This window comes from Typha angustifolia, chromosome 7, assembly GCF_048772165.1.
Source record: "Typha angustifolia cultivar Huaian chromosome 7, ASM4877216v1, whole genome shotgun sequence".
Taxonomy (NCBI): Eukaryota; Viridiplantae; Streptophyta; class Magnoliopsida; order Poales; family Typhaceae; genus Typha; species Typha angustifolia.
Window position 1 is genome coordinate 10,953,791 of NC_133245.1, and position 27,433 is coordinate 10,981,223.

General features: G+C 35.3%; 1 protein-coding gene across 4 annotated transcripts; it reads left to right on the forward strand.

Annotated features, from left to right (window-relative positions):
• The first annotated feature begins 452 nt into the window (after window positions 1-452).
• On the forward strand, window positions 453-27,351 carry LOC140762004 (ABC transporter G family member 3). Of its 4 annotated transcripts, none has more exons than XM_073099592.1 (12): window positions 453-584; window positions 1,466-2,121; window positions 2,511-2,590; window positions 9,679-9,965; window positions 10,067-10,238; window positions 18,059-18,172; window positions 18,292-18,420; window positions 22,539-22,730; window positions 23,330-23,416; window positions 26,302-26,574; window positions 26,724-26,831; window positions 26,914-27,351. In XM_073099592.1, the coding sequence occupies exons 2-12, from the start codon at window positions 1,635-1,637 to the stop codon at window positions 27,169-27,171; spliced, it is 2,187 nt and encodes a 728-aa protein (XP_072955693.1). In that variant the 5' UTR covers window positions 453-584; window positions 1,466-1,634; the 3' UTR covers window positions 27,172-27,351. The 4 variants fall into 4 exon arrangements, with proteins under 4 accessions (XP_072955693.1, XP_072955692.1, XP_072955694.1 ...); XM_073099591.1 differs by lacking the exon at window positions 453-584 and adding an exon at window positions 593-875; XM_073099593.1 differs by lacking the exon at window positions 453-584 and adding an exon at window positions 593-789.
• Window positions 27,352-27,433: the final 82 nt, after the last annotated feature.

A 27,433-nucleotide genomic window follows, 5' to 3' on the forward strand; every position in this document is an offset into this window, starting at 1 on the left:
TAACAAAATATATATCAACTATAAAAAAATTACATGTTATATCACCAATTACTACCTAGAGTAATCGGTGATGTGAAGTGACCTAAAGCCATGCACTGTTCATTCACATGCCAAAGAGGGTACAAGGGTCATTTGGGTCATTGCAGACCCCTCCTCCCCTGTGAAGCTTCCATTCCCTACCCTCATCCTTTACCCTCCTCCCCCTTACCCCCACTTGCTACTAGAAACAAAAGAACACACCTCCTCATAAAGAAGTGTTGCAGTGTAATTTTCAAACAGCTAAAGCTAGTCAAAAGCTTTAAAAAGGCTCCACTTTTAAGTACTTCCTTCAAGCTCTCCTTATTAAAATGGTCTGACCACTGCTCAGATGTAGTATTCTTTTCTTGCTTCTCTTGATCTACTGTCCTTTTCGCAGGTGCCCTTTAAGTTACAATGTGCCTAAGGAACACATAGAGGTGAGAGAAATAATAGAAAAAAGGAAAGAAATAAGAGAAAGAAGTGTACTCTTGCGCGCTCTCTCTCTCTCTCTAGCTGGACACTGGTCTGTGTTGAAGTCGCTCCATTTTTTACCCACTGGATTCGAGGTGAGTTTGGAATTTGCGAAATGGGTTCCTCTGCATTCTTCTTTTGTTACTTTGTAGCTTTGGAAAAGAGGGGGCTTTTGCTCGGCAGCTCATGTGACGCTGAGATCTCGCTTCCCTGGTAGCTTTAGCGTGATTCTTAGTTCTTTCCCCCAAATTGGAGTTCCGGATTTGGTTCTTTGAAGGCCGAGAAGAAATGTTGATGGGTGTGAGTTTCTAGTTGTGATCTTTTTTTTGGTTGTTGTTGTTGTGGTGGTTGGTTGTTGCCTGATGTCGGTGGAATGTCTAAAGTTGGTAAGTTTGTTTTGCTATTGCCAATTTTGCTTTTTAGATGTAAGAGTTTAAGGATTTGCCTAGTTGGTGCCGTCAGATAGATGCTACTTGCACAATTGACATGCGACCCAGTCTATAAGTAGATACTTTTCCTGTAGTTCCGCTTTCTTTGTCTTGTTCTTGAAGTGGGGTCCTGGAGCAGGGGGTTATTTATATGGATCAGCTTGCTTTAGTGATCTTAAAGGATATAGATCTTAGTAAATAGTTATCAATTATATACTTTCTTTAAATATATTAGGCTCTATATATATAAAGAAGAAGTGTTGGTTGGCTTATGCAAATTATAGTGACATTTTCTTCTCCCTGACCGGTCTGTTAATATGAAATTTTATTGTACTGTATGGCAGAAATCTTCTTTATTTTTCTTTTATTGAATCACATTTTCTTTCCACCAGAATGCACTAGTTTGCCGCAAGTTGTCCTTTTACTGCATAAGTTGTTTTTAACATTTAATTTGCATATCTTATAACAATGGTACTGGCCTCTGACATTAAGGACAAATATATGCTTGTTCCTTTTAGCTAGATTGGTAAAAATCTAAATTTTTGCAGGTTAGATAATTCTTCATGTTCTAGTGCAAATCTGAGATCCACAAGGCAGTCAGGAATTCTCTGCTGATCAGTGCATCAATTATGCCCACAAGAGCATCATTTTAGTTGAAAAATGAGCGATTTCTTTCTGTGCGCAGCAATGTGACTGTATAATTGTTTTGAGATCTGAATGAACGATACAATGGATGAGATACAGGCATATTCAGAAAATTATAGATCTTCATCTTCTTCAGCAAGTAGTCCTACAGGCAGAGCACCTGGTGGTGCTTTCTTCTACCTGAGAAAACCGGGTATGCTGAGGCAGACCATTTCGTTTGAGGATTCACCTGAATGGGATGACACAGAGATTGATGCACAACTAGATGTTGGGGGTGACTCAATTCATGTTGCTACTACGACGGTGTCACCATCCTTGTCAAAGGTTAACAGTGGTTCGTTGCCATCTCCATCATTTGCAGATGTTTCCTCAGTTCCTGCAAGGAAGGTTGCTGGGGCTTCAATTGTGTGGAAGGACCTTACTGTTACAGTTAAAGAGAAGGGGAAGTATGCTGACAAGGTTGTGAAGAGTTCAAATGGGTATGCATTGCCAGGCACGCTTACAGTTATCATGGGTCCTGCACGATCTGGAAAATCAACATTGCTTAGGGCAATTGCAGGTTTGTGTCCAAACTAAGACTGGAAGTTGTATCTGTATATGCTCCTAAAAGTGGGTTTAATCTTTCTGTGGTAGTATTCTCCTCAATTTATTATATAATCCCAAAAACTTGAAAAGCAACTTTGCAAACATAAATATGAACTGCTATATATTAGAAAGGAAACTTTTAACTTGTTGAAAAATAAAAATTTAGAGGCAGATTAGTTTTGATAAAAACAGTGATATGGATTATTATTAGTTCAGTTTCCGCTGGGGCCTGATTTTCTAACTCTAAATGTGGAAAACAAATAAGCACATCCTCGCCAGACATTCTTGCATTGGAGATTTTTAACTCAGCCTTTGTGCTTGTGAGAGTTTACAAATGCTAATCTTAGTTGTATTGTATCATAGGAAGACTGCATGGCCCTGCAAGAATGTATGGTGAAGTTTTTGTAAATGGTGTGAAAACCCTCATGCCATATGGTTCCTATGTAAGTGCACTACTTTTTTTTATTTAATTTTCTTTCCTCAGATTCATTCTCAGGTTATATCTCAAACTGCTGTATAAATATGCATGTTTCCTTTCTGCCTCATTGGGGATTAACAATTTCAGAAGTCTTTTGATGTTGGATCTTGCTAAAGAATCATGGACATTTCCTGTTTCGTTATGTAACTCTTTGTGCCTTGAATAGTTGAATACTGTTTGACGCAAAAAAGTTCATCTGTGACTGAAGGAAATGGATATATTTTCAGTGAATGGTTGGTTCTGCAATAATGATGGCCCATAGAACATGGTGCTCTAAAGAAATGGATCAAAATAAAGTCCTTTATTTTAGATGTCACTTAGCATTTGTGTATAATGTTACATAGATAGTATTCACTTTATATTACAAATAGAAGACATGCTACTCTAATAACTTTAATTGCCCATCTATGAAGCATGGATATAGATAGGAGATACAAGGATATGACAAATTCATAAAAATAGGATATGGATACGGTATGGATACACCAATAAATAAAAATAATATATATTCAATATGTTGTCAACCAATATAACATATGGTAAAAAATTATTATCCCATAAATGATAAGATAAAAGGAAAGAAAGCTACAAATTTAGTAACTACATGTCTAAAACTTTAGAATAATATTGTAATAGAAATTGATATGAAACTCAAAATGGCAGTGAAACATTAAAGCATTATTCAACTATTAATGTATAATTAATTTGAATTTTTACCTTCAAGTTATATGTTTAATTTTATCATCAATTAAACAGAGCTTAAAGTATCATAAAGGATTAGATAATAGTATACATATAAAGTATATATTTTATATCATCTTTTAGCCAGGAAAAAAAATGATTGGATGATCAAGAAATATATTGGAGTTGTATCCCGTTGTATCGAGGCCGTATTAGAGCTGTATATTGAAAAATTAAAATTAATATTTTTCATTAGGATACTCCTCCAGTTGTATCGGTATCTGATATGAAGAGGCAAACAAAGTATCCATGCTTTTGCCCATTTGCCTTGAGAGAGAACTTTATTTAGATGTACATATGTCATTGGTATGTAATTTTAGACTAGTAACTTAGATGACACATAGAAGCATGAGTTCTTATAACTTTCATTGCCCTTAAATAACTAGTTAGCATTTTGGTTGCTGCTTAAGGGGGCTTACTTGTGAATTAGCCTTCCCTCATGCAAGGTTTATGACTAAAACCACTTTATACAAATTCTAGTCAAATTTTGCAGTAGTGATATGGCGTGAGCACTTATGAACAAAACTATTTTGCAAGTTGGAGGTGTGATAAGTGATGATGAACAAGGATGAATGGATCTAGTTATTAATTACCCTTTTATACGTTCAAAATATATAGTATCCTTATAAATATATACCACATCGTAATGAATCCTGCTAGAAGGAATATACAATTAAATGCTATTATAAAATATGAAATAAAAATTAAGGAAATCTATTAAAACACCAACCAAATAAATATTAACTATCAATTACCATATAGATGAGTTTTAGGTGCAAAATGACTATAATGCCCTTGAATAAATTTTTTTCAAGTTAAGATAAAAATAAATAGAGAACTAGATTTTAAAGTTATATGAAGGGTATTTTAATTTTTTATTTTCAAAAATAAAAAATATCCTTTAATCTGTTAACTACTGTTAGAATAAATTAACGTAGGGTGTTTTTGAGGCATTAACATTTACATTTGAAAATAGAGTTATTTTAATGTTTAATTATTATTTTAGAATAAGCAGTTCACAAAATAAGAAAAAACTTATGCATGAAGTGAATGGAGGCTTAGAGTTGACTGTAGAACAATAAATTTGTACAATTGAAAACAAACTATTTTCTTTGGTTAAAAGTTTTCAGAAGAAATAGCTCTTTACATTGCTATTATCCTGTACACTACCAATTAATTTAAATCCCCTTGGTCAATTTCCCATGTTTTATGAAGTATATATGTGGATAATAAGAATAAGGTATTGAGATAGCTAGTAACTATATCCAAGGTACCAGATTAATAGTAAATCAAGGCTAATAATGTAGGGCAGTCTATTGGTAGGCTATTGAATTGCTTTGGGCAATTTGAAGTTTTGAAGTTTAACCTGGTTAGGGAGAGGTATTGATACATTTAATTAGGATATTTTCTTATTGCATTAGTTGATTATTTTTATTAAAATAGAATTTCTGTAGGTCGCATTCGAATGCATGTGGGATTGCGTTCGAATGCCCTTGCGAATACCTGCATCAAGTTCGCAAATACAGAGGACGTGAAAAGTACGTTTGAATGCGGTCGGGCGAGTTCGAACGCTTGTATCGTGTTCGCATATATAGAGAACGTCTTTTGTGCGTTCGAATACGATCGGGCATGTTCGAACGCGATCGACGGGATTGCACTAGGATTAGGGTTACTTATTGTTATTAGGGCTTTTGGCTAGCCTCTATAAATGTGTGGATGACAGCCAAATTCATAATGCTATTGGATTATTGATTTCTTGCCTTCTATATTCTCTTTAATCTCTCTCTCCTCCCTCTTCACCATCTTTCCACCTCTATCGTTGGCAAGATCTCTCCTAACTTCTAATCTTCTTCGTCTATCGAGTCCTCCATCTTTTTTGGGATCTTGACCACTTTTTCCCCTTCGTCTACATTCTTTACCCATATCCACCATCCACCTTTATCTCCATACTCATCTATAATCCTAACATCCACTCCACTTGTCACCACCACCATCACCCACGATATTTTGTGTTTTCATCCCAATTGCCGTTCAACTCTGCGAAGGGTTTAAATACGAAAATTGTAGATCAAGGAGTTATGAATCTAATCCACTTGGTTTCGTAATTTTCTGATTACAGGAGAATATTTGACGAATATTTTTCCCCGGTTGCGTGGATTGCTTTCTGCAATAAATTTAGATATTAAAGGAATTGTTTCATAACCTATCTTGTGGTACTGTAACCCATCAGGTATCTACGGATTTTTCAGAACCAAATGTTTACTATTATCTTATCCTAATAGATTGACTCAAGTTGGCTATACATGAATATCTGGGCTAAAAGTAATTGAGTACCAAATCTATTAACTTATCAGTAAGTGAAAATAATTAGGGGAAATTTGTACTATGATTTCTTGTAAGAGTAAGAACTTGATCCTAGCGAATTATGCTTTGGTTCTTGATATATATGATTTCAAACAATGCGAGAAACCTATAACTGTTAAGCTACAAGCCTATTAATCCAAGCTAAACTGTTATTTGTTTGAGCCAATCAAATCTAGGTATCAATTACAAACTCCATCTCAAAGAACAATAGAGAAGTAGTAGATGGATACATTAAAAGCATGATATGCATTGTTGGTCCGTTATCTAACAACTTAAGCTTTTAGATCAATTTATCCTTTAACAAGGTATCAGATCTAATTTTCTTAGAGGTCATGAATTCAAATCTCGTCAACCTATTTTTATTCCTTATTATCGAATAGTATGATACGGTGGATCATACATCTGGTCATCTATTATCTGTCCACGTGTAGTTATGTTAGAGGCATGATATATATTGTTGGTCCGCTATTTAACGACTTAAATTTTTGAGTCAACTAGGTTATCTAACATAATTAACACTCGCACTTACATATATATATATTTGTTTTTTCTTTGCCTATATTAACTCTATAGCTTGTTTATGATGTTGAAATTATGCTTTTGTGGTTTCTTGAGCAACTTTATTCCATTTCCTTTAAAATTCTTGCCATTCTTTTATTAGAAAGGAGATATTTCTCCTGTTCATGATAGGCTCTGATACCAAATTGATAAGATCTGGAACCCAAAGATCGGCTACGGAACAATTCCTTAATATCTGAATTTATTATTGGAAGCAGTCCGCGTAACCGTGGAAAAATATTTGTCAGATATTCTACGGTAGTTAGAAAATACGAAACCAATTGGGTTGGATCCGTAACTTCCTGATCTACAACTTTCGTATTTACGCCCTTCGCAGATTCAAACTATAGCAGGGATGAAAACACGGAATAACGTGGGTGAGGGTGGTGGTGACGGGTGAAGTGGATGTTAGGGTTATGGATGAGTATAGAGATGAGGGTGGATTGTGGAAGTGATTAAGGGAAGTAGACGAAAGGAACGAAGTGGTCAAGATCCCAAAGAAGAGGGTGGCTCGACAATTGAGAGAGATCAGAAGCGAGGATAAACCTTGCCAACGGTAGATGTGGAAGGATGGTGAAGAGGGAGGAGGGAGGAGTCTAGAGAGAAGATAGGAGGAAAAAAAATCAAGAATCTAATAGCATAATGAAGTTAGCTGCTTTCCACATATTTATAGAGGCTAGTCAACAAGTCCTAAAACAATATGAAACCCTAATTCTAGAGGAACGCGTTCGAATATACTCAAAAAGCCCCTTCTCTGGATGTACGAATGCGATACAGGCGTTCGAACTCGCTCGACCGCGTTCGAATGTACAATATGCGTTTTCTGTATTTGTGAATCTGATGCAAGCGTTCATAAGGCATTCACAAGGGCGTTCGAATGTGACTCCACCTGTTCAAACGCGATCTACAGGAATTTTATTTTAATGAAAATAAACACCTAATGCAATAAGAAAAGATCCTAACTAAGTGTATCAGTTCATCCCTGTCTTAGTCCCTTATTACTTTTTTGCTAGTCTATTTTCTAGTAGACTAGTACTTTTCTTTTTATGGATGCTTAAAGTATATCCTTATACCATGTGGAGAAAGTTTTGTATATCAGAACTGAGTTTTGATTTACATAATCAGCTTTTGACCAAATGCTTCTTGAAATATTGGACAAAGATTTATTCTATTAGGCTTTGTTTGGTCTGAGGCTAAGGTTTGAACTTGATTAACTAGCCTAATTTCTTAGTCTTGATTTAAGTATCTTGAATCAGGCTAAGAAAATACGATGTTTGATTGTGAACTAAGCTAAAGTATAATTATTACTTTTGATGTGATGTGAAAAAGTTAAAAAGTATTACTTTTGGATGGAAATAAATGATATATAAAATTAATGAACCCAAATGCCCTTCTACTTTGATGATAAAGTTTAAAATTATTATTTTATTAAGAAAAATGTTTTAAATTATTAATTTGCGGGGTTGTGCATGTAAGCTCGCAAATAGGCTTCATACATGCATATAAGCTTGCAAACTAGCTTAGCATGTAAGTCTACAACCGTCGCTACATACATGCATGTAAACCTGCAAATAGGTTTACAAGCATGCATATATCTAAATATATTATTATTTTTTTAAATATATATTTTTTCGAATATAATATAAGGTTAATATTGTTTTAAAATAATTACATAATGTTACTGTTTCTTGTTTTTCTTATAAGTTCACGTGTAAGGCTATATTATTTTTTAATATTTTTAAAAGTTTTTCATATTGCAAACTTTATTAAAAAAGAAAGTGAGCAACTACATGTTTAAAAGTTCAAAAGCTCGCAACCACTATAATTCTCTCCAAAATTTTATTTTGGAGGGAAATTAGAGATAAATGATAGAAGATTTGAAATAGGGATGTAATTATTACTTTGATGTGACATAAAAAAGTGAAAAATATTTACTTATTTAGGAAAATTGAGTACGTATCATGCAAATAATACCAAAATATTATTATTAAATTTATAAAATATAAATGTGATCAGCTATTTTAAATTCATATTTAACCTATCAGTAAATTATATTAAATTATAAAATTTTTAAAATTTTCACTAGTGTGTATGAATATATATATATATTTTTGAGTTATTTTTTTGTGAGTCATAGTGAAAGATGAGCTCTTTTAAAATAAAAAAATGCTTTTCTTAGAAGAGAGGAAAAAAGAGGAGAGAGGAAAAAAGAGAAGAGAGGAGAGAACATTGGCAAGACATGAAATTGATAGATTTAAGTAGGGCTGTCAAAAAAGCCCATGGGCTTGGCTCATTAAGAGCTTGGCTTGAATTCTAAATGAGCCGAGCTGAGTCAGGATTTCAGGCTCGAAAGTATTATTGAGCCGAGTCGAGCCAGCACTAGTTTGCTAAGGCTTGGCTCGAATAGGCTCGATTAGGCTCGAATATATATATATAAATACCAACTGTTCGATCTAGATCTAATTGTTGGTATGATCTCTATAAATAAAAGAAAAAACCTCAATAACTCTTATCTCCCCAAACCCATTGGTGCTATCTCATGACACCCCAAACTCTCTCCATCGAAACCCAAAAACCCCAAACCCTCTTCATCGCCTCACCTGTCACCACTCACCATGGAATCCCATCTCCATTGCTCAAGCATCCTCATCAGTGCCGCACTGAGCATCCTCATCGGAGTTGCGGTAGGGCGTGATCAGTGCGCTCGAAGATGGTGGTGTGAGAGCTCTACTCTGGCCATCGCGGAAGCCTTTGCGGGGCTGCGACGCAATCTCTCCCGGCCACCGGTGAGGGCTTCTTTCATTGAGGCCGCGGTGATGACGTTGAGTCCCTCTCCCTACTCCACCGCCTTATCGATGCCCAGCCCCAAATCCTCCCTGGTGAGTCGAGCTGTCAAGCCGAGCTTGAGCCTCATCGAGCTCGAGCTCGAGTCGAGTTGAGATTTTCCACCTCTTGGTTTGAGCCGAGCTAGGCCCAACTAGCTCAAGCTCGGCTTGTTTACACCCGTAGATTAAAGTAGTGTCAAGATTAAAAATGGAATCAATTTGATTTTATATATTATTTATTTATTTAGGATTGAATTTTGTTAGGAAAAAAAGATTAAAAATGTATTTGGTTACTGAACTAGGCTAAGGGTCTATTACCAAGTTTAGGGACCCCTCTTGAACTCAAAACAAAGAGGGGCTTAGCATTTAGAAACAAGAAATATCATTGTAGTGTGATGTATTGACAATTTATAATGCATAATGCCTTCTACCAATTTGTTAAGTGCTCTCTGTGTATTTTTGCTACCACATTTAATCATGTAATCATAAATTTTTTAAAATATGTTGGCCTATGCTCCTGATATACACTTTCTAGCAGTTGCACTACTTAATTAAAAACTTGCAGGGATTTGTTGATCGGCATGATGTGCTCATTGAATCACTCACAGTTCGAGAGATGCTATACTACTCAGCACTTTTGCAGCTTCCTGGTTTCTTCTCTCAAAAGAAGTCTGTTGTGGAAGATGCTATAGTAGCTATGTCTTTAGGTGATTATGCAGACAAGCTCATTGGTGGCCACTGTTGTATGAAGAGTCTTCCTAATGGAGAGAGAAGGCGTGTCAGCATTGCTAGGGAGCTTGTGACAAGGCCACATGTTCTATTTATAGATGAGCCGCTCTACCATCTTGACAGGTTCCCTCTAGTTCTCTTCAAAGAGAGATACTTTATGTTGTTCGGAATAAAAATAAGATGTTAGTTGCCTCCATTGATTTAGTGGCTAACTTTCCTTCCAGTGTATCTGCCCTTCTATTGATGGTGACACTGAAGAAACTTGCAAGCACAGGCTGCACACTCATTTTCACGATGTACCAAAGCAGCACAGAGGTTTTTGGTCTCTTTGATAGAATCTGTTTACTTTCAAATGGGAATACACTATTTTTTGGAGAAACATTGGCTTGTTTGCAGGTAATTAATTATGCTTGATGCATTTAACCATTTATCTTTTCAAAAATATTGGTTTGTTTATGCTTGAATTTTTGTTTGAGAAAATCATAATTTTTTTATTAATCCAACAAGCCAATTAGAGGAGTAAGATTTAGTATAAATGCAGCGCTTGAAGAAGATTGCCTAATTGCGTAATCATATTCTGCAACCAATTTATTTATATATTGAAAGGTGAATAATGGGTGAGCTTGGGAAACTTGACTACTAGAAGACAGGTCGCTTGCTAGTATTTGATACAAATCGGACATGGCAATTTCCATATAAAAAAAAGTAAAATTATAATCGGCCACAGTTTGGATATGCCAAGTTATAAGAAGGATATGTTGAGGATACACTAGGATATGGGAAGGATATGTCAAGGGAGACACTAGGATACATTGAAGATAAGAGGCTAGGCAACAACAAGAATATGATTGGATATTGGAGGAGAGATTTTTAAGTTTAATAGTTTATAAGAAACCGGGTCTCTGGTTGGATTTCTACTGACCTAGCCCACAAGACTTTTTCATTTATCTCTACACTATCCCAGTATGTGCCCTATGAATATCTTTTCGGATTGTTCCCCAGTAATCATTGATTGCAGGTACTTAACTCTTTGCTAGAGAATATTTCTCTCTTTCTCTATCTATATCTTCCAAATAATGATCATTGATTGCCACTACTTGACCTTCTATTTAGTTAAGACTCACAACTAAAGCTTCTCGTATTGAGTCTCGTCTTTTTGTCTAATCACAACTCTTAATGATGTCATCAACTTGTGAAGCTAGTATAACCTTAGTTTGGACGTATATTTTTATCCATATTTATGTAGAGCAAGAACAAAGAACAAAGAACAAAGTAAATGATTAACATTTTCTTTCCCTTATGGACATCAAGCATATTGATTTCCTTTTCCGCAGCCTCATTTTTGTAAATTGTCTCTAGTTAAGGCTAAATTGTGCCACTATGTCAATAATTTTATCTCTTCCTCTACTCCAGTTCTTGGTGACAATGATGGTCGTGCCGATAGTGGCATGGTTTGCATAGGGGTGTGTCAATGTGTGCTGACCTAGTAGGGGTTAGTGCCGACTTGTGCCGGACTAGCACAGGTCACGTGAGGTCGGAAATGAATTTTAATTGATCTGAAATGGATCTATTAGTAGTAAACCCAAAATATTCTATGAGGTCTTTTTTTATCATGCGACAAACATGGTATGTCATGTGAAGCCCATTTTCTTTTTGAAAACATTTTCCTATTATAATCATATTATAGAGTATTTAATTATATTATGGAGTGTTCAATTATTAATATTAGTTTTAATAAATATATTCAGTTGTATTATGTGTTGATTAATGTTTCTATTTGATTATTATTTTATCTTTAATAAAATATGTCATTTATAAATATAATGTAAAGATAAATGACTAATGCAGTCTTCAATACATATATTCAAATAAAAAACCAATAATTGATATGCCGAATATCCAAAAATATTTTTCAATATCTTAAAAATTATATTAAAAATGTACCACAGGCGTGCCTGTGGCATGCAGGGGAGTGTCGTCTGACACAATCATCGTTGCTCCATGACTTGTGTTAAATCACTTTCTCGTATGAAGTTTCTCTGGATTGTAACTATCCAATATTTAAGAAAGTTGATGTTAGTTGCAAGTGATTGTGAAGACTTAAAAGGCTTGATATTTATTGATGGCCTTTTATCAAACAATTTAAGCTTTTGCATTGATTAGTCATCTAACATGATATCAGAAAAGGAGGTCTTGGGTTCAGTCCCACTAGATGTACTTGTAAATTAAATTAAAAGAAAGACCCTTCAACCATTTAAGTCAACTCCACTTCTTGGGCTTACAAAAAGTGTCTCAAATCTGAAAGTGAAGGAAGTGCTAGACTATAAAAGAAAAATCATTGTTCTCTAATAGCTTTAGCTTTTGGAAGCATTTTTCAGAACATATTTTGCTGGACATATTGTCGTGGAGAAAATTTTAAGTTGGATGTGCATTGTGAACATTGCAGTTACAATTATGATGTTATGTCACATTTTTGTTGCTGTACCTATTTCCTCTTTATTTGTTGTATATCAATCTCCCACCCCATATCTCCAAATTAAGCTAACACCGGACAAAGTAGAATGTACTTAGTAACAATCAAATTGATTAAGTTTTGTTAATTTGATTGCATAGACTAGTATTTAGATTTTAGATAATAATTATTGGGAAGCCTTGACGTTGATGGTAAGGGATCGTTGAACGATTTGCTTCATGAGTAAGATAAGATAAATAGATGCCATCTCACTGATCCAAGAGTTTGGCATTTTACCAAAACTCACTCTTAGAATAACTCCAAGCAAGGCGTTTCACCTTTAATCTCATACAATATGTGGAAGAAAGCAACTTCATTGAAAATACATAGCATTGTTACTAACACAAGATCCTAATACATATTCATAGACTCTCCAACATGCTAAGAGTTAGAGTTAGTGAAATCAAACCCCTATTCTACGACAAACTCTGAAAAATAAAACTCTTGTTCTATAACAAACTTTAAAATTTGAAAAAAAAACAAACTTATGTGAATCCTTAGGCAAGGATGACCGTGCCAGTAGTGACATGGCACTTGGCATGGGGTGTATCAGTGGTACACTCCTGTGCTTAGCCATGTTGGTCCGGCACGGCCGCGTGTCGTCCATTATGCTGATGTGGAGCCCTTTTTAAAGTTTTTTTTTCTATTTCTATCAAATCATCATCAAATCAATTTTAGTTATTTTCTTAATAATCATGATATGACATGTGAAGCCAATTTTTTTAAAACTTTTTCTTATTTTCATCAATCATCATCAATTAACTACTATCAAACTGGATCTTCATGATCGATTACTAATCAAGTTAGATCATCTTAATGATCAATTGGTCCCTTAGAATGCTTAGATAAAATTGATGATGATGGTGATCGATACTGATGGTAATGGTGATGGTGATAATAACGAGACTCAGTTTGGTGACAGTGATGATAGAGATGAGATATGTATCTTTGCTACACAACCTTCTTAGAGGTATTTTTTTATAGAGGAAGAAACTTTATACATGCCACCTAAGATTAATACCACGAGGCCAAATTTAAACAACCACAAGGTAGAATTTATTAGAGACAAAAAGAAAGAAAATGGACCATTTCAAGCTCAACATGATTATAACCATATGAGGAATGGACTTGAGTCTATATGTAGTAGGATATTAAGAGAGGTATGGTCACATGATGATATGAGTTCATCATTGTCACGACCCAAAATAGGAATCATGACCGGACATGCATCTCAATATGCTTGAGATGCACGAAGCCTTAATAATACTCTCTACATATACGATGACAAGATAAATAAATAAAATGAGAATGTGCTTTATTAAAATTTTATTACTAAATGCAATTGAAATAAAATAAACAATGTTAATGTTTATGAGTCTCTAAACTAAAATAAAATAAAATAAAATCTTCTAATCAAAAGCACAAAATCTAAAAGAGCGGAAAGGTAAATAGGTGAATCCTAAGTGGAGGTGGAATCCGGGTACATCACGCTCAGTCGCCCCGCTGACTATTACCTGAAATAAATAAACAAATACAAAAAAAAAATAATAGAACTCGTGAGCCAACAACTATAGCTCAGTGAGTGGAATCCACTCGAACCAAATAAATTTTAAAACATATTAATGCTGAATAAATTAACTAAAAGCAACAATATCCATGATAGTATGCAATAGGTATGCTCTCTACATAATAACAATGGTAACAATAGAGAAATGTCACAACTTGTAACCTTGCACGTTTTCCAACATATTACATCTTTTTGATATTTATACTGTCATATGTCTCAATGGGTCTAAACCCTGTCGATCCACATCAACTAGAAGTCACCTCGAGATGACGTTCGAGACTTTTCTTCATAGCTGATCCGGTTAGGGTTATCAGAGGGTATCACCCTGTGATCAACACACTCTGTCTTTTCCTCTAACCGTTGAGAGAAGTTAGAGTCACCTAGGAAGTTTTTCTCATTTTTCCTAGGACTGTTCCCTAACCCCGCCAGAGTCACCTAAGAAAGTCACCGTAGTGATCTAACTTAGGACTTTCCCCTGGACTTCCAGATAGACATGAGTCACCACGAAAAATCACAACGATTTATACCGGGACTGTTCTCTAAGTCATATTAATACTAATCTCATTTTTTTTTTCACAAATTTTAATATTAGCACGAAGTATAGTGATGCACTGAAATATAATAATAAAATGCATACAGAAAATAAAACAATTAAATTTTCGCACGTACGGATGAAATAAATAGACTTGCACACAGAAATTGCAATAATTTAATTTTTACACATGAGAGTGAAATAAATAATTTGCATATAGAAAATTTACATGGTCTGACAATAATACGAAATACAATAAAATAAACACGTGAGTGAACTCACTCACCTGAGTCTAGGCAAGACAACCAAAATCTCTAATCTCTAGCTCACGTACTGAAATTCACCACCTTAAATAATTAAAAAAAATATTCAAATTTTTAATTTGAATAATAACAATATTTTTAAAATTTAAAAACAAAAAATAACTAAAATGGGTTTAAAATTACCCATTAGATTGGGCTGGGCTGCTGGCCCGGCCCAATCCAAGAGAAATCAACTAAATCGGATTGGGCCGAGGCCCAGCCGAATTAATTGAATTGGGCTCGGGCTAACCCGCAGCCCACCAACTTAAGTGGTTCGGTTCGGGTTTGTGGATCTGAAATCCAAACCCGAATCGGACCCGACTTAAAAGGAAAAGGTGGTTGGCTCGGGTTTCACCCGAGCCCAGCCAACCCTTTTTCTTCCCCCCCCTCGCGACCGACGCGAGAGATGGCTGAGGGAGAGGGTGACCGCCGGCGACCTCTCGCCGGCGACCCCTTCACGACCACCTTCAACCTCTCCTCTCCCTCTCACCCTTCCTCTGTCGTCCATCACGAGGTGGAGGAGGACTCATCACCGACGGCCGACGCGAAATCCAACGCCGATTAGAGCCACGAGGACCTCATAGAAGACATCTCCGACGCCAGGCTCGAAGCACGAAGCCTCCGGTGATGATGCGGTTGCGACTCGAAGCCGCCGGTCGGCCAGATTTACCGATGAGGCCGAAAACTCCCAAAATTAGGTATTTCTAATCTATCTCTTTGAATTTAAATTAAACTAGAGGGATGAGAGAGGGCTCACTGGGGAGGAGTGTGGTGGCCCCAATTTACTCCGGCGACGCTCCGGCAGGCCGATTCCACGGCGTGACTCCGACGGTGAGGAAGAAGCGAAAGAAGGGAGGAAGAAGAGAGAGAGAGAGAGAGAGAGAAAAGGGCTAAGATGGTTAAACAGAGATTAGGGTTTTTAATTTATAGATTAGAAAATGATTAAATCTAATTTGATTCGGATTAGGTGAAATCCCTTCTCTCCCGCTGCGTACCGGAGAGGGAGAGGGAAGGGGCTGCACGTGCAGAGCACGTGCACCTTCCTCTCTCAACCCAAATATTTTATTTTATTTTATTTTATTTTTTTTTGGTCCTAACAATCATCATTACCATCATATCAATCTCTCACGAAAGCTATATCTTTAATATACTCCATATTTCCGTGAATATTCATTAATATCATATTATTAAAGAATTGTAAAATTTCTATTTGTATGAAGGCTGAGTGAGATGTTACAACGGGCAATATTATCAGTGGATAAGTTTTAAAGATTATCAATAATATTTAATGCAATATTTTTGTGTCGGCAAATGAAGTCTTTAATCCTTTTTGTTATTCTACGTTCAACTAGATATTAGTTTTAATTATTGAACTATTATCACTTAATATTATGTGTTATATGTTATTATGCATTTAATAATATTATAAACTATTCAATATATTATGGAGTGTTCAATCATTTATATTAGTTTTAATGAATATATTCAATCATATCATGTGTTGATTATTATTTATATTTTACTGTTGCTTTATCTTTAATAAAATAGGTCATTTACCAAAATAATCTAAAAATATTATAATATAGATTTTAATACATATATTTAAACCAAAAATAAAAAATTGACATGTCAAAAATCTAAAAACATTTCTAAGTATTCTAAAAAGTTTATTAAAAATATATTATAAATACGTGCCAGTGGCACGTAGTGGCGTGTTGAAGGTGTGCTAGTCAGCACTTCCCGTGCCGATGGTGGCATAGCTAGACACACTGTTTTGTGTGATAGGTTTCCAAATATTAGTGACCCCGCAAAGTTGATTCTTTTGTCTCAATGAACCTCAAAACGTAGTTTTTTCGTATTCAATGTAGATACGTAGAGTTAAGAACGATTTAGCACATTCTGTTTAAAGCTAAGAAATGATCTCTATAGGCCTCCAAAAGATGATCTCTAGATAATGATTTACGGCTTTTTTAGTGTTAGATTAAACTCCTTTATATGACTCTTAGAGATAAGATAAAATATTCCTTTATTTATTCTCTTAGAAATAAGATAAATATTTTTTAGAGATAAAATAAGTATCTCTTAGAGATAAAGTAATATCTTTTGAAGATAAGATAAATATTTTTTAGAGATGAGGCAAAAAGATCTCCAACGGATTTCACGAAATAGCAAATTTTATGAAGATTTTGCAGTCCAATTTGAACGCAAGTTCACCCCATTTGAATGGCCTGACTTGAGTCTTTGTATTTTCGAACAACTGCCTGAGTGAGTTCGAACATCCAAAAATGCTTTTTTATATTTTTCAACGTTTTTCAAGGTGCATTCAAATGACAGAGTGAACAGTTTAATGTAGAGTGGTTGTTGCTATGCCTTTGGGTATTTTTTCATACTACTTCAACCATCATGACAACATTTGAGCACTTTATTGACGATTTTAAAATCGTTCGAACACTTTAACTTCAAAATCAATCTTCCACTTTAATATTATTCATCAAACATCTCATAACTTGTCATAATTTATGCATATACTCTTATATAAATTTTGATACTTATATAAACAAAAATTATATTTTGAAACATAATTTGCCAATTACATAGATACAGATAAAACCTAACAAAATTAAACCCAGCTTGGATTCTAAAAAATAAATCCGAAACTTATTCGGACATAATCTGCGATGGATGTTCAAATGGCTAGGAGGGTGTTTGAACAAAGTAAACAGCCATTTAAACCAATATTCTAGAGAATTACTGTTTGGAAATTGTTCGAAACTTGTTCAAAGGAATCAAACCTATTCTGAGATCTCAGTATGTATTGCCTCATGGAATATGGTGCATGTTCCCTTTCCCTTGCATTCTTGGTAAACTTCTCCTTAAGGTGAACCTACAAGTAATATGTAATTCTTTTTTACTTCTGAATCTTTGTGTTAAGTTTCTCATAACTTCAACCTTCTAAGTTCCATCCTACCATCCAGTCGCATTTGCTTTTTATCCATCAAAACATGAAATATCTTATTATAATACAGAGCTCTGGTTTTTATGACATTAAGGCAACTCAGGCTAATAGAAACAGCTTTATATTGTCTATAACTGCTTCCTTTTGCAAACTTAGGCATGAGACCTGGGGAATACCTCACCATGGTGTTCATAATCCGTCAGTTTTATTGATTCAGCATCATTTAATTTTTCAGAAGTTGATAATAGTTGTGCTTGCCTGGCAGCGTCATTTACTCTTTTCTCTTTATTTCCTAAAGGTTTTCCTCACATTTCTTTCGGATGTTTAACTTTTCTTTTCTATTGCAGCACTTCTCCAATGCTGGATTTCCCTGCCCAATCATGCAAAGTCCATCGGATCACTTTTTACGTGCAATTAATACTGATTTTGATAGAATTATTGCCATGTGCAAAAATTTGCAGGTATCATTTGCTAAGGTTATTTTATGTGGACAGGGTATAGGTTTTCTGGACATAATTAATAAATTTCTTTTACTATGCTAAAGTTTTAAGACATATGTTTAAGACATGGATTTTAACAGGATGATCATGGGGATTTCTCATCAGTGAACATGGACACAGCTGTTGCAATCCGAACCCTTGAAGCTACTTTTAAGTCATCCTCTGATGCTGCAACTGTTGAATCTATTATTTCAAAACTGACTGAAAAGGTGAAGCATCATTCTTGCTAATTAATTTTTTTAAAGGGTTTGCTGTTTTTCTAATCTTAAAAAGAGAGAACAATTGATCTAAATATGTCAATTTATTGAATTCTACTTAATATGAAACAATACAGTGTTGGATCTTCTCCCTTCTTTTTTGACTGCACACATGATGCACAAACACATCTTATTAACAAATATAAGTTGACATATGCCCACATTGTTGCATGTATGACTTGAATGCACTCTCTTCTCTTACCTGGGAGGCTGAGATTTTTGGACATATACTCTGTTTAACTGCTGACACAATTATTAAACTTCTAGCTGTATCCTTTAGACAATACTTATATTCTGACATCACTCTAAGCTTTTACTAAGCCTAGGATTTTCTAATGGAAGGATGATGTCACGACTCAAAATAGGAATTATGACTGACCATATATCCTAATAGGTTTGAGATATATGAAGCCTTAACTAATTATCCATTATATAATAAAACTTAAAATTTATTTAACTAACTCAAACTCAAACTCAAAAACCTTCTAAGATATAAATACCCAAATCATACAACCATGTCTTCCAAATATCACTAAATCATCATTTAGTTTTTTAACTCGAAACTAAAAACCACTACTATAACTAATAATGTAAAGGCCCAAAATCCTAAGTGGAGGCAGAGTTCTAGTGCTTACGATCATTCATCACATTGACTAGGATCTGAAATATTAAAAAAGTTTAATGAACTACCAATTTAGCCTCAGTGAGTGAATCCACTCAAAAGCTAGAGAAATCATACTTTATCCAATATAAAATTTTCGCCAAAGCTTAATAATTAATAACAATAGCCAATATGTTCATAATATGGATAATAAACATAAGTAATAATAGTATGATTAATAAGCTAATAACATGCTCAATTTTATTATGCAAGTTTTCTTAGTATTAATATTGCCAACTCAATTTGGAATTGTGCCGGTGGATTTAGACCAATTAGAAATCATCTCGAGATGGCTCTCAAATTTTTCTTCGTAACTGATTCGGTTAAGATCAATAGGAGGTGTTACTATGTGATAAATGCAATTACTTTTTCACTAATCATAGAGAGGGATTAGAGTCACCTTAGGGAGATTTCTAATCTAGCTAGAGACTGCTCTCTAACCACGTTAGAGTCACTTAAACGGATCATGTACTAATCAGGAATATGTTTGTCCCTTTGAGTGTTCTCTGTTACAAACTAGATCTAGATCGATTTGGATGTAAAAAAATTATAAAAACTTAGCTGGTGGTAGCCTCGTGAGTTAGGATTCTAATGACTCTGGCTTTACGTGAATCTGACGTCCGGATGAAAAGTTATAAATGAAACAGTAAAGGAAGGTCAAAATATGTGGAATTATAAATATTCGACGTTGCGGCAATCCTCAAAGGATGGTGGATGGTCGTAAGATAGGATGACTGCTAAAGGAGGAAAATTGTGGCTAGGGTTTGAAAGATTGGAAGGCTTCTATGGTTACGATCTACTCCTAGAAAAATAAGAACGATTTAACATCTATATAAAAACATAAAGACAAAAAGAAATATTTGGCTAAACTTAGATTTATTCTATGATTATTATCAATACATGTCCGTTTCTATTTATAGGAGTAAAAATCCTAGTGAATCAGATTCATATGCAGATTATTCGATCTATTTAAAATTCAAAACAATAAGATAAAACTAACTCAATTTGACTTGACTTGATTAAACCGATTTGACTGACTTAACCCACGTGATTGGATCATAACAATCCACCACGCTTTCGACCATCTTGTCCCTTAGGTGTCTATGGTGATTTTCATACATTTGATTGCTCTTAAAATGCATGTCCTTGATGTTCATGTGGATCTCGTTTGCCACATGGAAGAGGTTCCCACGGTGGGTTTTGCTCTATGACCCATTTGTTCGGGCCCTAGCTTCCACCACGACTAGGGAAGACGGTATCACGGCCGCCGCTAGAGGCTTCTTTGATGCGAAAGATGCGGTTGGGAGGGTTTGCATTGCCGGAGGGGTCTCCACCACTACTAGAGGAGGGGTCGAAGCCGCAATTTCGCCTGGTTGGTTCCCTCCCTCACGGCTTGGGTTTGCCTCATTGTGAGGCACTAGTTTCAATGTGGTCGGTAGCGTTTGCTGTGCAGGTGGGTGCTAATGCGCTCAGATAGCTGTTGTCAAGGCTTGGATCGCCTTCTTGATTCTCTCAGTGCTCTCCGTGGTGAATTTAGCAACCTTGCTGATAAATCTGCCTTCGCCATGTTGGTGGCGATGATGACACTAGGGAAACACTCACAGGAATAGAGATGAGTTTCTGGTCCTCCATAATTGCTCCCTTCCTCGTTTGTCATGGATTGTGTTAACTATCGTCCGAGGAGCAGTGACTCTAATACCACACGAACTAGATCTGAACCGATTTGGAAGTAAGATAATTATAACAATTTAGTTCGTTGTAGCCTCGCGAGTTAGGATTCTAATAGCTCATGTTTTATGTGAATTCGACATTGAGATGAAAAGCTATAAATGAAACAATGGAGGAAGGTCAAAATGGACAGAATAGTAAATATTCGATGTTGCGGTAGTTATTGGAGGGTGGTGGATGGTCAAGAATAGTGGTGAACGACCGTAATGTAGAATGACTGCTAGAGGAAAATGGTGGTTAGGGTTTGAAAAATTAAAAGGCTTTTATGGTTACGATCTACTCGTAGAAAGATAAGGACGATTTAACTGCTATATGAAAAAAAATATTTGGCTAAACTTAGACTCATTCCATGATTGTTATCAACACATGTTTACTCCTATTTATAAGATTAAAAATTTTAGAAGATCAGATCTACATGCGAATTATTCAATTTATTTGAAATTCAAAACAATAAGATAAAGCTAACTAACTTAATTTGACTTGACTCAACCAACTCGACTAACTTAACCCACGTGATCGGATGATCAACATTTTCTGACCGCACCAATCATCTAATTTGATCTTGTTTTCTAACCGCATTAGAGTTACTTAAATGAACGGATTATGTATAGATTAGGAATATACTTTAGGGTAGACTTGAGTCACCATAAGGAGATGCATGAAAAATATCTCGCCTGTGTCTATTCTCAAAGTCCTACCAACTCTAGCAAATATTTTACTATTTGCACGAAGAATAGTAATGCATGAAGATCGTCGTTTCATGAACTGAAGTATTGCACGAAGTAGAGTTTGGCACGAAATACAACCTAACATAAAGAGATGATAATGCACGGAGAATAATACTACACGAATAATAATACAAAGGAATCATAGTATGGAATATAAGATGATAATTATTTGAGTAAATTCACTCATCTAAGATCCATGTGGAATAGCTCAACTCAATAATCAGGCAAAAACTCTTCACATATGATTTGTTTGATATTATTCGCTTACTCGGCAACTCCGATAATGGTAGCTCTGACGAGGTAAGGATGTAACAAAATAAATTTAGATAAGTAGGAGATGACTACAGTACCGAGGTGACGACCTTCTTATCTCGGTACTGTAGCACTACTGCAATACTGCCACTACAGTGCCGCTAATAAAACTTTGTTTTCTTTCGTCGGCACAGTAGCACTACAGTACTATCGCCTAAAAACTTTCTTTTAGGGTTTCTCTTTTCTTTTTTCTAAGCCTCCCGATCTTTCAAAATATATGAGTCTAGGATAAGGATTCTAATCTATTTTCTTACTTAAAATATACCTAAAAAAATATTAATTCGATTTAATCTAAATCCTAAATTATAAAGGATAAAACTAAATTCATCTTTAAGGCAACTAAGACTTTGGTCTTAATGGCTTTCCTGCACATAAGCATGAATCAATTAAAAGATAAATGGACTCGACTCAATCGATTTGACTAATATAACCCACGTGGTCGATTCGTAACAAGATAAGTAACTGAAAGTATAATTGAGATGAATAGGCTAAATTTTTGCTTATACCAGTATGATTTAGTGTCTCCCAACTATTAAGAAAATAATCTTTCTTATGCATACCATGATAGACTGCTTTACTGCTCTCACAATTGTCATCCTTCATATGGTTATTTATCAATTATGGCAACTAATATACTGCAGGAAGGTCCTCGTCTAAAAAGTAAGGGCAGGGCTGGTGATGCAACTCGAGTAGCAGTACTCACATGGAGGTCATTGTTGATTATGTCAAGGGAATGGGCATACTTCTGGATTCGGCTTGTTTTGTATATGCTTCTTGCACTTTCTGTTGGCACAATATTTATCAACATTGGGCATTCTTTATCGTCTGTCATGGTAATTATGAATCTGTTATGTTATGCATAAATGAACTATCATGCACCAGTATGATCACTGGCCATAGATCTTGTCAACACTCATAGTTGATAGATTTGACTTGAAGTATGTAATGCTGATTTACAATATTTGTGTACCTAAGCTTTAATCCCAAAGAACTACATCCTGTTGTCCATGGAAACAATGCATTATGATCAAGGAACAATTGGCTGCAACGATATAATTGATAACCAACTATGTGAGCAGTTGGTTTATTCATGCTTTCTTTTGGTTATGGGAAACATAAATTGAGTTCACAAATCATCTGGCTATGATTTTGGATAGTGGAATATAATACTAATGCTTGAGACTGAAACTTATGTTCTTTAAAACACTAACATATGCCTGTACTTTGTAATGGCCACTTTAATGTTTCTACATCCATTGGTACACCTGCATTTAGGTTTGCATAGTAGTATCAAGCTGAGAAGATACTGCCATGAGCTAATTTTAGTAAATTCTACAGCAAGGGTCAATTTAACTTCTGCATACAAATGAGTAGGTTATCAGAGTGCTGACATATGGACATGATCTTTTGCTTATTATACCTTCTTTTGCAGGTCAGAGTTGCTGCAATATTTGTCTTCGTATCATTTGTCTTACTTCTAAGTGTTTCTGGAGTACCTGCTCATATAAATGAAATCAAGGTAACTAGTCACTTCCTACTAAGCAGTTGGTCTAAGACTATGATGAAAATGCCATTTTAAGGAACTAATCTGCTCCTATAATGTTATGACCATAAAGATAATAATGCTTCTGATGTGGTATAATTCCAAGTTCATTGTCAGTGATTCCTATAGTTCAGTCACAAACAAATCGATAAGTTTAGTTTAAGTTGATAAAGAACGATAGTTTGCTATTCTATAATCTAAAACTTCTCAGTTCTGGGCTTGAGATATTTTAGTAAGCCCAAGAAATAGATTTAAATTAAGTGAGTTCAATGGGTGGACATTTTACATATTAAATGATAGATAAATCTGGCTTTGGTATCATGCTAACTCACCAATTAATTTAAAAGCTTAAAATGATAGAGACCGGTGATTTTATTCTTAATCTAAGACTTATCATATGATAGTTTGTAATATCTCTTGCTACATATAATTTATATTGGAAATTGTAGATGTATTATTTGCTTATAGTTCTTTCTCCTGTTCTATTTATGATTCATCCGCTAGGATTTTTCATATTTCAAACAAATGTCGTGTTATCAAGTCACCAATTCTGTTTGCAGGTATTGAGGTATAACTTTGGTTTGTAGCTAATTGAATCTGATGATAAGGTGCATATATTACCTATTAATGTACTAGAAACAATGAAAAACTACATTCTAGTCTGGAGGTTGTAATCACTAGTCTGTTTCTTTGATGACAATTAAGAGGCTCTTTGGACTTCTTAAATAGGAAAAGGAAAGAAACATGTCCAATTTAGTGGTTTGAAGTAAGTTTCAGTTTGACACAGAAGAGTTCTGGTTAAAACCTACTAAAAAACAAAGACCAAGACTCATTGTTCAAGGTCAATAGTCCAAAACAGAAAGATTGCTGGTTCTGACCTTGGCTTGAAGTGCTATAGGCCAAAAAACATATCCTTTTCGGCCCAAATACTTCATTTTGTACATCTGTCAATTCTTATTGTTTTCCTTTTCTTTTTCTGTTTAATACTTTAACCAGTAGTAGCAATTAGGAGGTTATCAGAAAGCAAAATCAGCACAATAATTCATCATAGGCATGCTTTAGTTTCACCTTGTGCCCATTGCAGTTTAAACTCCAAGTAAACCAATTCAATGGAATGCTTAGTAGAATAGACTAAAGGAAAAGATTTTCTATGCTATAGCTGAAGTTCAAGTAGTAGTGGTTTTGAAGAGGAATCAGTTGAAATTTTCTGCGAGGACTGAAGTTCAGTTTTGATTTGTTTTAATCAGAATTCTGATGTGTAAACTTAAAAGAAACTATGCTTGGTAATTCACAAACTACTCTAAAAGCTTAAGCTATTAGAAAACAATAGTTTTTATATTTTATATTCTAACACTTTCCTCATTTCTAGGCTGAGACATTTTAATAGGTCCTAAAAGTAATCTTGACTTATATATGCAGAGGTTTTATATTTTAAATGACAAAATGACAGATGTGTCCGATAGGATTCAAATTCAAGACATCTACTTTGATGTCATAACTCACTAGCTACTTTAGAAATTTAAGTTATTAGAGAATAGTAGTTTTATATTTTATATTCTAACAATTTTGAAGAAGGTAGTATTCAAATTTGCATCATAGGAATCTAGGATTTGAATGAATGTGAACATAAAACATAATTTTTATTGTTGGTAACTTTGGGAATATGATATTAGGGACCCAGTGAGGCAGTGACATAGTTGCAGAGTAGAAGACAAGAAATTAAGTTTTGAGTAAGTAATCAATTCATAAAAACAATACCAAAAAGAGACCGCTGGGCTCATTTGAGTCCATGAATCACTTTTAGGGATAAAGGTTTGTAGGGAGAGTAATACAAAATTCTTTTTATTTCATTTCATCTTGCATCCACAATTACATAGGAAGGCAAGCCTTTAAATAGATCTCTTAGGAGTTCCAAAATCTGAAAATGCCTAACAAACTAATGATTTGATTGTAAAGTTAAAAAGTTAAAGCTCTTGTGTCATACAAAGATTGTCCTTCCATCGGCCTTTCATGACATACCTGTACATACCTATTATGAAATACTAGACGGGGTCTTTCAAGGATTGTTGTGCCTATAGCACAGCATGTGTCGCGACACTTGCCAACCATGTTGCAAGAGTATAGGCTCCACTGTCGGCCCCATGCAAGAGAGAAATAGAAGAGAAAGAGAGAGGGAAGCTATTTACAGTGTCACCGTCATCATTTGCTATTGTCGTTGCCCTGCGATCTCTCATCCACCCTTGCCCTAGGTGATTAGAGAAGATGATGGGATTGGAGAAAATGGAAATGGGTCGAGAAAGTGGAAAAGAATCCTTCTAATTCTGACCTGTTTGCCATCATCTCCTTCATTGTCACCTAGGCACGTGAGTGATGATGGATAGGAATGCCATGGTAAGGCCAATGATGATGGTGACAACTAAGTCTTTGCAGCGATGCTCTCCACATGAGAGGAGGGGTGCGTGCCGCACTGTCCTGCCGCATGCCGGCACTGCACCGGCGTTGGAATCCTCAGGGTTTTCAGTGGAGTGGACAAGTGGTCCAAGCAGTGATAGACCCAACAACAATGGTCTTCTCCTCTTTCAGTATGGTAATGCAATTTTTCGTAAGTAACTGCGAAGGTTAAATAAACTGAAGACCTTTTGCACTAAATCTAGAGGTTGACAGTGTGACTTTGTAATATCATTAAATTTATAATCATCTCTCCGATTATCCCATCTTTCCAAGTAGCATGGTACCTATAAACCCAACGAACTTTATGCTACTACCTTCCCAAAATGTGAAGCATTCAATAATTTACTGCAAGATATTGCCTGATTCTGTTGAATGTTCTACCGAATAACACATTGGCCTTTTTTTTGCAGATATATACCCATGAGGAATCAAACCAACACTCAGGGGCGGCAGTTTTCCTACTAGGGCAACTCTTATCCAGCATCCCGTTCCTATTCCTCATTTCCATCTCATCGACTCTGGTCTTCTATTTCCTAGTTGGGCTCAGGGACGAGTTCAGCTTGTTGATGTACTTTGTTCTGAATATCTTTATGTGCCTATTAGCAAACGAAGCACTTATGATGATCGTTGCTTACATCTGGCTTGAAACTTTTAAGTGCACTGTGACATTGATCTTTTTACAGGTAAGTGCCACATAATTTATTGGATGTTCTTGCCATGATAGTATGATGTCAGTTTGGTAGCTGGAGACTACTTGGAATAAAAACAATGACCATCTCATATTAGCACATAGGAATGTTAGACTGAGTGAATCCTCATGCTTTGTTCCCAGGTTATGATGATGCTTGTGGCGGGATATTTCAGGATTAGAGTTGGCTTGCCAGAACCAGTGTGGAAATACCCATTGTCCTATTTTGCATTCCACACTTATTCTATCCAGGCAAGTTTACTCCATTGCTTCCATCAGTGCAGCTTGTGATATCCAGTCGCCAATTTGAAGGATATGTTTGCTAATTTTGCAGGGCCTTTTGGAAAATGAATATATTGGTACTTCCTTTGCAGTTGGACAGGTTAGGGCCATATCCGGCGTCCAAGCTGTTCGTGGTTCCTACCAAATTTCTTCTTCGACAAATTCTAAGTGGGCCAATCTACTGGTATTGTTCCTAATGGCAGTTGGATATCGTATCCTCTTGTTTGTGTTACTTCGGTTTAGCATAAGAAAGCGCATTACTCAGTGTAATATCTGCTGGTATACAATGTACAAAAGAACTGCAAAATAAACCCATCTTTAGATACCATTTCTGCAGTCCACAATTTTTTTTTTTTAAAATTCTTTTGATATTTTTCAGAGTTGTAAATCTTTCCTTGTAAGGGATCATTTCAATTTGATACAAAAAATCCATGCTTGTATTCTGAAGACAGTGCAACTGTCAGATATCACATTGTTATAGATTAGGTTGTTCAGCATCTGCTTTGATCTATATGTTGAAATAATCTATTTGGTTACCCTTTTCTTCTTTAGTGGTGGTCTCTTTCTAAACA